Here is a 16,588-nt window from a genome sequence, read left to right as displayed (position 1 = left end):
CTCATCTCAGCTCATCTCAACTCATCTCAACTCATCTCACTACTATTCATTACTATTCAGCAACTTTAACTCACAAATCTCACTATTATTCACAACTCATCTCATTACTATTCACAATCCATCTCAACTCATCTCAAGTCATCTTCGAATCCAAACGTCTCATTAAAGTCTCGGCGGTCAAGCTCACCTCTTAGTTGGGTTCAGCTCAATTAGTCTTCAAAAAACTCAGTTAGAGCCTTAAGGAGTCGTTTGGATTCGAATATGAGTTGAGATGGGTTGTGAATAGTAGTAAAATTATTAAGATGAGTTGAGGTGAGATGGTTTTTTGATTGGAAGTGAGTTGAGATGGTAACTTTTTGGAAATGAGATAGAAGTGGGTTCCACAAATTATTGCATAGTATTTTTAATAAATTTGTTTTATTTATAAATATATTTATTCCTTAAGTAATAATAATTTATAAAATATCTACCCAATTTTTTATTTTTTATAATAATATTTTCTGGATTACAATATTTTTTTTCTAACGGAATTTGTTTGTAAAATATTAAATACAAATTGATTACAAAAAATTGTTTTAAAAATGATTTTTAAATTGTTTCCAAAATCATTAAATAATAATTTTGACTATTATATATAAAATAATTTTTTATTTTACATCCGTGTGAAGGAGGGCTGGGTGAAGGCGTGGGTCTTCGTTTGCATTCATTACACTAGTTGCATAGAAAAGAAAAAAACAACATAAGTTATTTTGTCGTATATGAAAACAAATAAAAAGTTTGGAGAGAGTTTGCTGGGAAGAGTTGAAATGTTCTGAAGTGATCTTCGAATCCAAACCACTTTGAGACTGTAATTTCATATTTTGTTATTTTGAGTTCTTATTTTGTAACTTTTTTCTACCAGTAACTTTTATAGGTGTATATATGTAATAGCAACTTTTGTATTTTGTCACTGAAACTTCGAAATATAGGATTGGAATTTTATTTTTTGTGAAAATATAATTTTCACCCCACTATCAATCTATTTAGTTTCCTGCAAAATTCTTAAGATAGACTCAATTGAGGTGAATATTATACAATTAAAGATTTATGTGCTAATAATAATAATAATAATAATAACAACATAGAAGATTGCCATCTGCCCCCCTCTTTCATAAAAAATTATCGGGAATCAAGTTTTCATATCTCAAGCCTCTTATTAAAAGAAGGTAATAATACGTCTGATTTATTTTTTTCTTGAAAAATATATAATTTAATTGTAACGTATAATACATCTATAGACTATAGCTATATGTTTTTATCAAACAAAACATTGTTAATATAATAGAAGTTTTAAGAGATGTTAGATTGTGTATTAATTGATTAACCATTGAAAAGCTATTAAAGGGGAAGTTAGACAAACTCTTTAGTTTGTATCAAGAAAGTTCACGAGTTGATATAATAAGTCTATGTTTACTTTAAAACCAAAAGAGTTAATGTTGATATAATAAGTCTATGTTTACTTTAAAAAATGTTTTAGTTATAAAAATATTTGATAAAATTAAATTTACAAATTAATATAATTTGACGTGGTACATTAAATTATAAAATTATTTTTATTATAAAATATATCTAACGTATATATAAAATTATATCAATTTATAATTTTATTTTTATAAAATCTTTTTACAACTGTAACATTTATCAAGTCAATTTTTAATATAATGTTTTTTTATAGAAATGATTGAAAATCCAGGAGAGAAAACGGATACGCCACGTGCGGTGCCAAAATTGTTGGTTCTGTTAATTATTTTTTATAATTCCATGTGATAAGCTCTTTTTATATTTAAACTATGATATGAATTATAATTTCATTTATTATTTTGTATTCTATTTACTTGACGAGTCTAAATAATAATAATTATAAGAGATGCTTTTTATACTCTCTTTTTCAGGAAATAAGAATACAAAAACTACGTACAGTGGGAAGGGAACATGTCCGCACACTTACGAAGGGCAATGGAGAAAGAGAGCAGGATACAGCAGGAGAAGAAACTATGCAGGAGATGCAATCAAACCTATACTCCTTCATCTAATACCCCTTCCTCATGCCGCTACCATACTTCTTTCTTTGTCTGTCGCCGCCATGATGACCAAAAAAGGTACCCTTCCTCCCGTCTGGATATCCTTAAATATGCATATGCGTAGGTATCTATGTGGCTTTTTGAGGATAATCGCGTGCCTTTCACTCTGTTGAATTTTTAATGTTTGTTTGGATATACGAACTGGGAAGTTGAGATTTCCTATTTTTTTTCAATACCCATTTGCTTATTTGGAATATCTGTTGGATATATGACTGAGAACTCGAGGCTTTGGTCCATTTAAATTTTGGGTATTTGTGTTCTAGATTCAGTTGTATGAGAGTTTCTTATAAATTGAGATTTTTTTTTCGCTCTTACTCGAAGTCAGAAACAAGGGTAAAGTTTTCAATTGAATTTCATTTCCTTTAGTTTCGACTTTCGAAGATCTTGTTGAGTTTAGCTTGATTTCCTACTAAAAATGCGGTTTTTGAGGCTTGGCTTGATTGTTGCTTGATCCTGGCTTGACCTTGGCTCGGCTCAAGCAACCTCAGCTCGACACTTCGCTCGACAGTCCGCTTGAGCGAAGCTTTCATACATAGAGTTCGTTCAACAGTTCGTTCGAGCGAATGCCCGAAATCTAGGGTCCAGAGAGAGAGAAAAGAGGGAGAGAAATTATTTTGTAAAGAATTATTTTGTGATTAATATCCTGTACTCCATCTTTGTTGATAGTTAATTCATTGAGACCGACCCCCCAGTGGACATAGGCTCACATTGAGCCGAACCACTTAAATTTTGGTGTTTTGTGTGTGATTGTTGTTATTTTTTTTTGTTTATTTCCGCTGCGATACTTCAAATTTAGCCTTTGATAACTGGTTTATTCCAACAAACTGGTATTAGAGCGTAGTTATGTGCGAGATTTGGAGGGATGGCTATGGCAAAGTTTGAAGTGGAGAAATTCGACCGTCAAAACAATTTCAGTTTGTGGCGCATCAAGATGAACGCTTTACTGCGACAACAAGGTTTGTCAAAGGTATTGGATGGGATGGTGATTGATGATTCTCCTACACCGTCAAGAGAAGAAGATGAGAAAGCACATAGTGTTATCCTGTTGTTAGTATCGGATGGAGTTTTGAGGGAGGTTGCTGATGAGAAGACCACTGTTGGTCTTTGAAAGAAACTTGAGAGCTTGTATATGAAAAAGTCACTCACCAACCGTTTGTATTTGAAGCAGCGATTATGCACTCTCAAGATGAGAGAAGGTACTCCTATTTTCGATCATCTAGATGAATTTAATAAAATCATTATGGATTTGAGGAATATTGATATTAAGCTTGATGATGAGGATCAAGCCTTTATTGTGTTGTGTTCGTTGCCAATCTCATTTGATAATTTTGTGAACTCGATGTTGTATGGTAGAGATACTATCTCCTTGATAGATGTAAAATCTGCTTTGAATTCTAAGGAGTTGAGAACAAAATTGGGTGTACAAGGCATGGATAATCAAGCCAATGGCTTGTTTATGAAATGTTCTTCTAGTGATAGATACGGGAAAAGAAGTTCGGAAAAGAGTAAGAGTAATTCCAGTGGTAGCTCTAAATTTAACAAGAAAAATGTTAAATGTCATTATTGTCATATGTTTGGTCATTACAAAAATGAGTGTCCTAGATTGAAAAGCAAGGAGGAAGGTAAAGGTTCTTCTAATGTTATTAGCGTTGAATAACAGTTTAACAACTCTAATATTGTCCTACCAGTCAGTGACTCTAATGGTCGTTTTGGTGACAAGTGGGTCATGGATTCCATATGTGTTTCAGGACAGATTGATTCACTACCTATGAATCAGTCAACGGTGATTCTGTTTTGGTTGGGAATGATATGGCTTGTGATATTGTTGGGATCGGTTTAATTGAAATTAAGATGTATGATGGAATCGTTAGAATCTTGTCTAACGTTCGGCATGTTCTGTTTTTGAAGAAAAATCTTATATCTTTGGGCATTCTTGATTCCTTTGGTTACCAGTATTCAGCTACAGGTGGAGTCATTAGAGTCTACAAGGGCTCTTCGGTGGTAATGACAGGGAAGAAGACAGATGGTCTTTATTTTCTTCAGAGCAATATAGTGATTGGTGGAGCTGCATCTTCAGACGTTCCAGATTTAGGTATTACTCATTTATGGCACATGTGATTGTGTCATATGGGTGAACGAGTTTGGTCATTTGTGAGTAGGCAGTTTCTTGCTTTGTGTGATTAGAAGATAGAAAAGCTTGATTTTTTGTTTGTATTGTATTCTTGTGAAGCAGTGCAGAATCAGGTTTACTGCAATTTATTTCTTTATGAATTTTTGGGGTACATCTAGTGTGATGTGGTGTCCTGTTTGTACTCATATTTGTTGATGACCATTTGAGAAAAAGTCTAGGTTTGTTTATTTTTAAACTATTCATTTTGTATGTGTTTGATGTGTTTAAACACTTGAGAAGGCTAGTGATCTACAGAAAAGAAGGTAGAGCGTTCTTCAGACCATACAATTGGGTCCACTACTAAAATAGGGTAGCTAAATGGAATGAATCGGACTCTTGTGTGAGAGCCCGTTGTATGCTTTTGGGTTTGTCAGGCTTGTCTATAGATTTGGGTGAAGCGGTCAACACAACTTGCTATTACGTGAACCTTATCCTTTTTATAGTTTTTTCATTTGTTGTTTCCACAGGAAAGGAGAGCAGGATTATAGCAAGAAGGTGGAGTTGTTGGGAGAGCTTCACAATAGAGTGCAGGTGGTACTCTAGATCATGCTATTGAAATTAAGCATGATTCTGATTTTGGCATTGACGCATAGTGAGAGCAGTCTATAGTTTCGTTTGATAGATAGAGGAGGCAGTTTGGCCACCTTTGGGTTATGCTCATGCAGACTTGGTGGTATTCTTACTTTGGTAGAGAATATTTGTTGTTTGCCTTCGTGTGTATTCAGAAGCTGTTGTTCAAGTAAATAATATGTTTAGTGGTGTGTTGCCTTGGTGTGAAGAGGTTGAATCTTTTCATCAAGTCGTCTATGAAATCGAAGACTTTTGGATGGAAATTGAGTTCTTCAAGGATAGACATTGTGTTCGGGATTTGTAACTCCCTTTGGAGATTTGTTGTAGGGGGTCGGTTATCTGGTTAATGGATTTTGTTTAGGCTTGACGGAATTCAAGCCAACGTGGAGATTTGTGGAGTTTGGCTTATTTTCTACTAAAAATGCTTTTTTGAGGCTTGGCTTGATTGTTGTTTGGTCCTGGCTTGACTCTAACTCGACCATGGCTCGACCCTGGCTCAAACAACCTTAGCTCAATAGTCCGCCCAAGCAAAGATTCATACAGAGAGTTCGCTCGACACCTGCTCGATAGTCTGCTCGAGCGGGATGCCAAACCCTAACGTTTGCTCGAGCACCGCTCAACACTCACTCGAGCGAATGTTCGAAATTTAGGGCCCGTTGTTTCAGTATAAATAGAAAACGGCGTTCATTGTTACTCAATTTTGATTTTTTTGATTTTGAGAGGCAGTAGTGGTTAGATAGAGAGAAGAGAGGGAGAGAAATTCTTTTGTAAAGAATTTTTTTGTGATTAATCTCTTGTACTCCATCTTTGTTGATAGTGAATTCATTGAGACCGACTCCGCCAGTGGACTTAGGCTTACATTGAGCCGAACCATTTAAATCTTGGTGTTCTATGTGTAATTGTCGTTATTTTCTTTTATTTATTTCCGTTGCGATACTTCAAATTTAGCATTTGATAACCGGTTTATCCCAACAGATCTTCTTAGTGTTGATTTTTCTTTTCTCCATGAACCACAAAAGTTATAGCCACCTGTAATTTTATAACTTTCTCTATCTACCAGATATCCATTAAGCTGATTACAGTATTTATTTGCTGTTGCAATTTATATTGGAGAATAAAATTAAAGCATGCAAATTCGGCCATATATATTTTTTCTTTTTCTTTTTCTTTTTCCCTCTTGCTAATGGCCTCCTTAAGGAACGTGAGATTTACAATTGGTACGCAGAATGGGCTATGCTGCAATTTTTCTTCCTGAAGGCAGACGGGATAGAGATAATTGAACTGCAATATGTGCAATGAATTATGACGCTTATCTTAGACAAGTTTTCAAGTGCTCCTTAATACCTCATATCTGTGTTTTCCTTGTCTAGCTTTGATTAGATTTTAGTTGTTTTCATATGTTTGTAGGTCTTCTTTGGTGGGGAAAAAATGAATGGAAAGGAAAATCGCTTTAACTCAAGCAAGAACTCTTCCAATTTGTATCTGTGTTTCCTATGTTAAGCCTTATCAGACATTAGTTGTTTACGTATGTTGGTAGGTCTACTTTGGTGAAAAGAAAAAAGAAAGGGAAAATTGCTTTAACTCAAGCAAGAAATCGTCCAGTATGTGTCAAGAGCTCTCCACATGAGAGAGGTAGACGATTTGAAATCTTATATCCTGGCAGAGAGACCTATTGAAGATATTGAGTTAATATGGTACTGAATTGATACTGGGAGGGAAAAAAAAATGATACTGGGAGATGAAATTTATACAACAGAAGAAGAGTTGAATTCTACTATAATGGTGGATGTGCTGGAGGATTTGGTTGATTTAATCATGCCATCATGGAGTTCTAGTTCTATTGGCATATTATAGAGAGACTGAAAGTATCGTGTTTGTAGCCATAAGTCCATGACTTCAGTCCAGAAGTTCTCCAAATGGCACCCTGTTCTTTGGGGAAAGTTGAAAATATAAGAAGCCAGATCATGAGCGGTGCTGGGCTAGCTGCTGAGTTTTGATTGATATGTAATTTAATTGAACGAGGAGATTATGAGCCAGCAAAGTGGTAATGGGGCAACTTAGGCTCAATTTTCTCTTGCAAAAAAGGTTTTGTCTATCTCCATGAATTGTACTGCTTAATGAGCATCTCTTGTATCCATATCCTAATATAGCAAAAGACTCGCATTTCAATCTTTCAAATGAGATTGGTCTGTCCTCACAAGTCTCAAACCATGAAAGGTCCTTATGGTTTGACAGTTCTTCTGTTGGTCAAAGAGGTACATCCTCTTTTCAACCAAAGCAAATGAAGTTGGTCTACTTTGGATGGAATTTGGACTGGATGATGATCTGAGTGGGTTGTCTCCAACTTGCAGTTTCATAAATATATTATATTACTCATCAGAAAAATTGTTGTTATATGAAACTATAATTTTAAGTTAAGATTGTTCTCTGTTTTTTCTATCCTGTTTCTTTCTGTTTATTTGTTTTATTGTAAAGATAACGCATCCAACCACGAGCTCTATGGATTGCCATTGCAGTAGACTCTATAGCACCTTTGCTGCCATTGTTTGTTTCTTTCCAGGAACAAATTTTAGTGGTTGATCATTTCTGCTCCTTTCTTTTATGAAGGTACTATGAATTGGGACCCAATGATCGGCCGTATGCTGCCAAGTTCTTTGACTGTTGTGGGGCCGAGGACCCTGAGGCATCTGGCTGCACCACTAGTTTCCACGTGTCTTATGATGATGCTGATTGAAATTTCTCCCCTCTTTTGTATCACCTCAATCTGTGACTACTGCTGAATATATCTGATACATCAGTTTACATTTCACTGTCCTGATATCTTTCCATATTAGCATTTTTCTTGGAATCAATTTCTGGGCACTTCAAGCTCAAGGGACCTTGTCCATTTCTTCTTCTTAGTGATAAGTAAAACAAATAATTTTTTGCTTTAAAGAAATTCAGCTTCATTTGGCTCACTTAAATCCTTTTTTTTTTTTTTTCTCATTAAACCCAAATCACTATTCAGAAATAAGATATTGAATCTCGCAGAAAAAATATGTATATTACACTCTTATTCCGCTATGATGCGGTGACATTATATATCAAACTTTTAAACTTTTTCTTTAAAAAAATAAAGAGATAATAAAGGGCTATTAAAAGTATTATATTTATATATAAAAAAAAAAAGTAAAATTAGAATGTAGTATATAACATTAATTCATTGACCATGAAAATGTCTGAACATAATAAATATAAATGGGTTTAACATGAGGATTAAGCTAACAAAAAAAGAAATTAGTGAACACCCAATCCTTGCTACAACAAGATCTGCTTGGAACGAATATCTTGGGTTCAAACTTCTGCATTCACATTTAGTAATCGGATTATAGAAACGTTTTTTAAAAAATTATTGGAAGTGTATTTTTAAGAAAATTCTTGTAAAAAAATTGTGTATTCTCAAGATTAAAAGAATTTATTTCATCAAAGGCTGATGCCATAATATCTAAACCTTTAAAATGAAGGTATTGGTTCATTCAACCCCTCCTCGAATTTAAAAATAATAATAATAATTCAAACAGACCATTAAAAAATAATAATAATACGCGTCCCACTTAGGACATGTGATACATTTTCTTTATTTCTTTGGCCTTCCTCATCTTTCTCTGCACCTCTGCTGCTTTTCTGCCTACTTTGATCCCAATTCCCATGTGGATGACAGTTGTTTTTAACTTTCCAGGAAGATTTGGGACCATACACTTTCTCTTTTTTAATTTCATTAATTACTACAGCCTGCACTGTATGTGTGTGTATATAATATATACACACGTGTATATGTAGATATATTGATGGTTTTAGACATGAGTAATCATACACTTACCTTTCATTTATTATTATTTTATTATTATTTTTTTTGGCTCTTTGAATCTAGATTAAAAATTTCAAAACATAATTTTCTTGTATAATCTAGTAAAAAATAAATTCAATCAACTAACGTAATTATGTAATTTAATTAAAAATAAATTCAATTTTATAAAAATTGACATTCTTTTACTATTTGAGTCAATTTTTATAAAATTAAATTTATTTTTAATTAAATTACATAATTACATTGGTTGATTAAATTTATTTTCTTCTAAATTATACAAAAATGTTATATTTTAAAATTTTTAATTCAAATTCAAATAGCAAAACGAACAAAAAAAAAAAATAGTAAATCAGTAATAAATTAGGTGTAAAGATATCATTATCTTTTACACATGATCACGTTATTATTGTTACTATTAAAACATTATATTTTGCTGAAAAAATCTGTAATTTTCTTCACTGGGTTTAGATTAATTATTATTATTATTATTATTATTATTCAAGAGGATGGGATTTTCTTTTTTGTGTGTAATTTCTACTATGATATTATTCCCTCTTTCTCACAAGTCACAATCCTAACTAGATATTTCACCTTTATTCCAAAAAAAAAGGAGATATATAACCTAATCTTGAATGTATAGTCTTAAATATAGTTTAGATAGTGAGATGAAAAGAGATAGTTTTAAATAAGTTGAATAAAATATTACTAGAATATTATTTTTTAATATTATTATTATTTTGAGATTTAAAAAAGTTGAATTGTTTATTATATTTTATGTAAAAATTTAAAAAAATTATAATGATGAGATGAGATGAAACCATCTCTAAATCCAAATAAGACCAAATTTATTGACATGATCGATAAGAGATTTTGGAGCTTGAAGCTTGTCTCCACACAAATTTTATTGTCATTTTAAGGATGATGACTATAACAACAGCAATAACCATAAAAATAATGATTCTAAATGACCAAATAAATGGAAAAAAAAATTATACTTGCAATCGTAAAGTATATAAATATTATGTAATTTTTTTTAAAAAATAAGTAAATACAGAATTCATATGAAAGAAATTAATTTTTAATAGTAGATTTTACTCTTTTTTAAAAAGATTGTGTATTATTTATATATTTTACCACTGTATCTAACATTACTAAAAAATAATAGGATTAGGTTATAAGTTATTGCCAATTGTATTAAACATGTCATGTGGGACAACACGTGGGTTGTACACTTTCATTTATTATTGCTGCCTTGCCATACGATTATCTAGTTATCGTATGGATAATGATATATCTATAATTTTTTATAAATATTTTACAATCAATGGATAGAATTGTACGTATTATTTTATTAAAATAATTTCAATTTTACGTAATTTTCTATTGGCTTCCATCTGATATAGAATTGTCATATAAATAATTGTAAGAAAAAAATTATAAAATTATCATTTTTCTCATTGTCTAAATTAAATCACTTCGCGTTAGGGTTGGGGCAGCGAGATCCCGCAGACCCACCCATGCGGGGTGGGGGTTTCGGCCGCTCAAGTGGGGTGCAGGGGGGCCCAGGACTCCTGCGGAGGCTGGGGACAGAGGGTGCGAGGGGGTAGACGGATGACCCCCCACACCCGCATCCCGTTATCCAGGACGAAGTCCCCCGCTCCCGCACTCTGGGGCCGGAGGACGGGGTCGAAACTCATCATCCTGTAAGGGCGGGTAACACCCATACTTCGCGTCTTAAATGCTAACCATTATAGTTCCGTCACATCATAGCAACGACCTTTATAAAATCTCTCTCGTATGACTACTTTTCTAATGCATTTGATTCTCAAATTTAGTTGAGCTCAGTTAAATTCAGTTTAATTTTAAATTGAGTTTAATATCTAAACACTCTAATTTTCTAATTACTAAACTTATCTCAATTTAAAATCATCTTACATGTAAGATCTATAATTGTTTTTAACTTAAAACATTTATACGTGAGACGTATAATATTTTTTAATTTTTTTATAAAAATTATTAAATTTATTTTAATATTTAAATACATTTTAAACTCAATTTAAATAAACTTCACATAACTCTTTTTATTACTCAATTTATTATTATTTATAAAAAAATTTAACTCAATCCAATATTCAACGTAACATAAATATGCTCAGACAAAGAAAAAAGAAAAAAGAAAGGAATATGGACGAAGTTTCTCACGCACGTCTTCAAAGAAAAACATGTATTAACAGATCTGTTAAGGGCATCTCCCGTAAATACGAGAATTTTTAAAAGTTTTTATAATTTCTTTTTTAAATATTATTTAAATATAAAATATTTTTTAATTTTTAATTTTTTTATCTAAACATTACTTAAATATAAAAATTAATATAATTTTTACAAACTTGAAAATAAAAATAATATTAAAAAATTATATATAAATAACTTTTTAACTTTATCTATTCATTTTCATAAATTCTAAAACAATATTTATTTTTATATAAATTTGTATCCCCCATTCGCGGTGAAAAACCCAGTGTCAACAGGTACCTAGCTAATGAAGTTATTTTTTTTCATTTTTTACAACCCAAAAGACATCATTAAATAAACTAAAATTAATGTTTTAAGTTAAAGAAAAGTTAAAGTGTTAATAAGATGAGAGAAAATTTTTATAAATAATAATAAGATAGTTTGTCAATAATATAAATAAGATAATTTAATTTAAGTATTTATTAGATTTTGAAAAATGAGAAAGAAAAAAAATTGAATAAAATATATTATAAAATTAAAATATTATTAGAATATAATTTTTATTTTATAATTTAAAAAAGTTGAATTTTTTTTATATTTTATTTAAAAATTTAAAAAATTTGTAATGATTAATTAGAAAAATTGTAATTATAATTAATTTTAAAATATTATATTTTAATAATATTTAAAAATAAAATAAAATCAGATCACATCAATGACATAGAATAAGATAAAAATTATTTCGAAAAATCGCTAATTGTACCTAAGTGTTGGCCCAAAGTCAAAGAAGGACATGATATCAAGCTAGCAAACCTTTGGAGCCGAACCTAAGGAGCAGGACATGAGTAGTAGTACTGATGATCAGTAACTGTACAAATATATGCATAAAGACGCGTGCAGTACTCAAATCATCATGAGATATTTGGAGTACAGGTGATCATGAGCATTATTGATAATGGTCAGGTCAAGGTAAGGTACCAAGCTACCCAGCTTCCCTGCAGTTCTTACAAATTAGCAGTACGTACAGTTTGCTTTCAGTTAATGTGGGGGGTAGATCCAGTTTCAGTACCCATGCATGCAATTCTCTTAAGAATGGAATTGTTAATTCTAATCATTAGTAAATCTGGTTGTTCTTCGTAATTCTATTGCATGATGATCACAAACAGTAAATCTGTTTTCTTCTATTATGTGTGTTGCTTATCTTATCTTTGTGAATCATTCTTTGTAATTCCTATCTAAGAATAAAAATGACAGCAGGTTGTAGCTAAAATAAAAAGCAAGAACATGGCAGAAACATTCACCAAAAAGAAGAAATATAAGCTAAGCTTCATAACAAAAAATAAGCTACTTGGTATATTAGATTAATTATTGTAGTGTCTTTACGAGGTTTTATTTCAAGTTTTATTCTCTTGTTCTTTTTGACTTATTGTTTCTAATCATTATAGTTTTTATTTTTCTGTTGTAATTGATGTTGTTTGCAGCTTATGGAGACAGTCTAGTAGAAAATTTCCCCCCAATTTCAGATTCAAGATGTGAAGACTAATGCATTTTGTTCTTTATAAATTTATGTTTTAGTTTAATTAATTTTGATGTATTAATATTTCTTTTGTTCTTTGTAAATTTATGTTTTAGTTTAATTAGTGGTGATGTATTAATATTTTGCATTGTGTGGTAACAATAATATTATTAATTTATTTTGTTCTTTAATTAATTTTTTTTTTTAAATCTTTAAAAAAGTGTTTAAGTTATTTTTTTTAAAAAATATGGGCAATTTAAGCATATCAGAATTTAAAAAAAAAAAAAACAAGTTCTATAAAAACATTTTTTAAAGTTTAGTCTTCTTTAAAAAAAAAAAAAGTATTAACAACCCGGATTAGAGAATCCGGGTTTGTAATGAACAATCCGGATTATGCATGTAGTGAAAAATCCGGATTATAGTGGAAAATCTGGATTTATAGTGAAAAATCCGAATATCCGAATTGAATCCGGTTATCCGCCCAGATTCGGATAACCGCCCGGCTTTTACCATCCGAATCTGGATCCGGTTATGGCCGGATATCCAGATCCGGATGCACACCCCTATTCTAATGTGTGGAAGAAAATGAGATTTTTGTTTGTGACAGATTCGTACGTAAGGTTATCTTCTGGCTACCTAAGACTTTCAATATGCTGATCATTTTATGGCTGCCAAAGTCTTTTATAAGAAACAATAATAATGAATTTAATTTGTGTTACCTCCTTCGGCCAGTTTTTAAGCCACAAGACTAGTCTGGTCTGAGTTTTGTTTCTTATTTTTAGGAGAGAACAATAATCGAGAAAATCGGTATTAGAATCGGTCGCTGGATGTTGGAACCAGCTGAAATCGATAGAGAACCAGTCAATCAACAGTCCAAAGTGGCAGAAATCGAGGTCTATTGTTTCGATTCTAGTTTAAACAGATAAAACAACCAATTATATATATTTGTCTATATTTTATTTTATTCTTATATAAAATGATGTCGTTTAATTTAAATAAGTTAAACGGTGTCGTTTCATTCTTCAATCTTCACCTTGCCCTTTCTCTCGTCTCTCTCTCTCTCTCTCTCATCTCTCGTCTCTCATTTCTTAGACTTATCTCATTCTTGGCTCTCCCTCTGCTCAATCCTTCAGTCCACCGGTTGTCTAGAAATTGATGCCCATAGCCCGTTGACTCTCCTCGTTCATCCCATTGTTCACGTTGCTCGTAACCGATATGTGCCAAACTCAATTCCCTTTAATTTTGATATGTATTTTTCCTATTATTTCATGTCTAACTTGTTTATATAGGTATGTATAAGCATTTTGAAAATTTTGGAGCAAATTTCTGAGACCATGAACAGTAACCAAGAGCCTATTTTCCATTGTGAGTGATCAACATGTTCGGTTTAGTGTACTGTTTTGCATGGAAGAATCTAAAAATTTACATGTTCAGTTTACTGAGTATGTTATGGAGCAAATTTTGTTGTGATGTTTTAATGTGAATTGTGGAAAAATGAGTAAGCTAGAATCTAGATTTTAAAGATTTAAACTTGTGATATTTGCCATGTTGCAAACTAGATGCTCTGTAATTGTGATTTTTATGTTCGTGTTGGGGAAATGTGTTTTTTGTTTTGTTCTTTTTTTGTTTTTTGTTTTTTGTTTTTTTTTGTGCTTATAATTATTTTTTTCTTTCATATGTTAGATGAGTTCTTCATTAATTGTAATTGATGTTGACTTAAATAAAACAACAATAAACTTGAGAGATGATTCAAGAGAAATCCAAAATTAAGGACCCTCGAGTGCCTCTACCCATAGTGCATGTCCACTTCCTAAGAAACGGAAGAGAAATGATCCATCATTTGTTTTGGAAGATTTTAAGAAGGTAGAAAGTTGTTTTGTGGATAAGCCTAAGACCAAGTGTAACTATTGTGACAAGATGTACGCTTGCCAATAAAAAAGAAATGAGACTTTAACCATGCAAAACAATTTGCCTACATGTCCCAAAAATCTTCATAAACATGAGACATTAAATAGGTAGCAAACTACATTAGTGGGTGAGGTAACATGCACCCGAGAAGGGGGTTGAAGATACTGTTGGCAGTTTTGGGTAGGTAATAAAAAATTGGACCTCTGATTCTCTCTCCCCTCGTCAATTGGTTCTACGCTCATAAAATTTTGGTCGTTCAATTTCGATTTTGGGCCAAAACCAACTGGCTAGTTCAAATTTTCAGCCTTACTTATTTTGGGATAATTTCTTAACTTTGCTCCACTCTATAAATTTATGGTCCAAACTTAGGGTAATGGATGAAGTAAATAAAATAAGAAAAAGTCTAGATTCAGTCGGCTGGGTTAAGCGTCGGGTAAGCGTCGCTGACATGGCAAAAGAATTGAAACGCACCGTTTTGTCCAACACGATCTCTCCCTCTTTCCCTCAGTTTCCATCTCCCTCTCTGCGAGTTCCTCTCTCAGCTTCCATCTCCCTCTCTGCGGGTTCCATCCCCCCCCCCCCTCCCCAACCTCTTTTTAAGGTACAATAAAGAAAAAAAAATATTCGAACCTTTAAAGCTTGGGTTCTTTGTTGGGTTTCAAATTGTGGACATGTTAAACGAGATTGACTCGAAAGATACCGATATTAAAATCTTTATGTATCCCATTTCTGCTTCTTTTTTCAAAGTCCGAAGCCGACTTCTGATTCTTCATTTTTTTTTTCTCTGTTTCTTTTTGCGCATCCTTTACTTTTATGTCAAATGTTCTAAAAACCACCTAAAAAGAAAATGGAAAGAAAGGAAGTTTCTTGAAATCAAGAACTTCTTGAAGTATAGGAAAATTGATAACGTGATTTTTTAAGAAGAGTTCACGTCTTTAATCATTTTTCTTCTAGAGGTTCCAGAGTTTTCATTCTATTTTCTCCTCTCCCACTTACTTTATGTTTGGTTGCTAAGAAAAATTAAAGACTTTTTTGTTTTTGTTTTTATATATCCTCTGAAACTTCTTTCCAACCTCTTCTAAAAGAACTTTTTTTTATATCCTAGGAATGGAAACGCAGAGAGAGATGGATACTGAGGGAGGGAGGGAGAGCGTGTTGGAAAAAACGGTGCGTTTTAATTTTTTTGCCATGTCAACAACGCTTACCCTAACCGACTGTCCCCAGAAGAATTGATAAAATAAATTGGATGATCTTATGATCATATATAATTAATGATGCAAGATGCATGCCATTTGAAAGATTTAGAGTGAGTGGGTCGCATGCATGGTCATTTTAATTATTTATGCAGACCAAATTAAAAAAAAAAAAGAACAAAAACCAAAATATTCTAATTCCATTTTGTTCCCACATCTCCAAGATAGTTATAACCTAATTAAATAGATTGATTTAATACTTGCAGAAGCAGTTTTTAAGTTGAATTTAATAGGCAGTCAACCTTGATAATTAAAGATTGAAAGGATAATGTGATGCCACCAACCCTTATTTGGGATTGGACGGTGACTGAAGTGTCAAGACATGTAACTCAAGACTACATACTATCATACATGACAGTTAATATGTAATGTACCTAGCACATTTCTAACAGTATGCAATAATCACATCGAAAGCAAAACATAATTCTAAGTAAGATTTAGAGCAAGAAATAAATCATGGTACCATCTCAAACTTTAATATCCCAAAAGAAACATAGGTATGTAGTCTCTAAAAAATATTAGGGATCTCCAAAGAAATCAAAACCACGATACTTATAACAGTTCACATTGAACACTATAATATTTCAAGAGCTCCTTCACTGGATATGCACAAAAAGACTCCATTCCTCAGTAAGGGTTCGCGCTGCTAGAGTTCCAAACTCAAAGCTACTATTTTTTCTTCTATGGCATATTTACAAGCTTGTTTTAGGTAGTCCGTTACAAAATTCATTTGGTCACTCAAAAAGGGGGCTTCTTTTGGCTCGAACGGCCCTGACAAGTCATGATCCTTATTCCTTATTGAGAGTTTCTTGGATATCCTTAAGACGCTGAGCAATGGTCTCTAAAGAAACAACAATACGACTATAACGGGCCTCAACGGAGAACTCATCCTTGACTAAGTCATTAATCTCACTCATCTTACTTAGGGTCCTGTGTACCTATCATAGCTTCTACTATTCTGGGTTGGGAATT

At 32.2% G+C, this 16,588-nt stretch overlaps 1 protein-coding gene across 3 annotated transcripts; it reads left to right on the top strand.

Moving 5' to 3' along the window:
- Positions 1–1,931: 1,931 nt before the first annotated feature.
- LOC109004570 lies at positions 1,932–7,676 on the top strand. Of its 3 annotated transcripts, none has more exons than XM_035686529.1 (3): positions 1,932–2,138; positions 4,758–4,821; positions 7,468–7,557. In XM_035686529.1, the coding sequence occupies exons 1-3, from the start codon at positions 1,972–1,974 to the stop codon at positions 7,474–7,476; spliced, it is 240 nt and encodes a 79-aa protein (XP_035542422.1). In that variant the 5' UTR covers positions 1,932–1,971; the 3' UTR covers positions 7,477–7,557. The 3 variants fall into 3 exon arrangements, with proteins under 3 accessions (XP_035542422.1, XP_018838708.1, XP_035542421.1); XM_035686528.1 differs by lacking the exon at positions 1,932–2,138 and adding an exon at positions 3,339–4,212 and having other exon boundaries at positions 7,468–7,676; XM_018983163.2 differs by lacking the exon at positions 4,758–4,821 and having other exon boundaries at positions 7,468–7,676.
- The last annotated feature ends 8,912 nt before the right edge of the window (positions 7,677–16,588 follow it).

Source organism: Juglans regia, chromosome 16 (assembly GCF_001411555.2).
Source record: "Juglans regia cultivar Chandler chromosome 16, Walnut 2.0, whole genome shotgun sequence".
NCBI lineage: Eukaryota > Viridiplantae > Streptophyta > Magnoliopsida > Fagales > Juglandaceae > Juglans > Juglans regia.
This window is presented reverse-complemented; position numbering and strand designations above follow the sequence as displayed.

Coding starts and splice junctions, on each gene's coding strand:
- LOC109004570 (XM_035686528.1), top strand. CDS start 3,930: ATGGCTTGTGATATTGTTGGGATCGGTTTAATTGAAATTAAGATGTAT. Junction 4,213..4,757: donor TTCAGACGTTCCAGATTTAG/GTATTACTCATT, acceptor TTGTTTCCACAG/GAAAGGAGAGCAGGATTATA. Junction 4,822..7,467: donor AGCTTCACAATAGAGTGCAG/GTGGTACTCTAG, acceptor TCTTTTATGAAG/GTACTATGAATTGGGACCCA.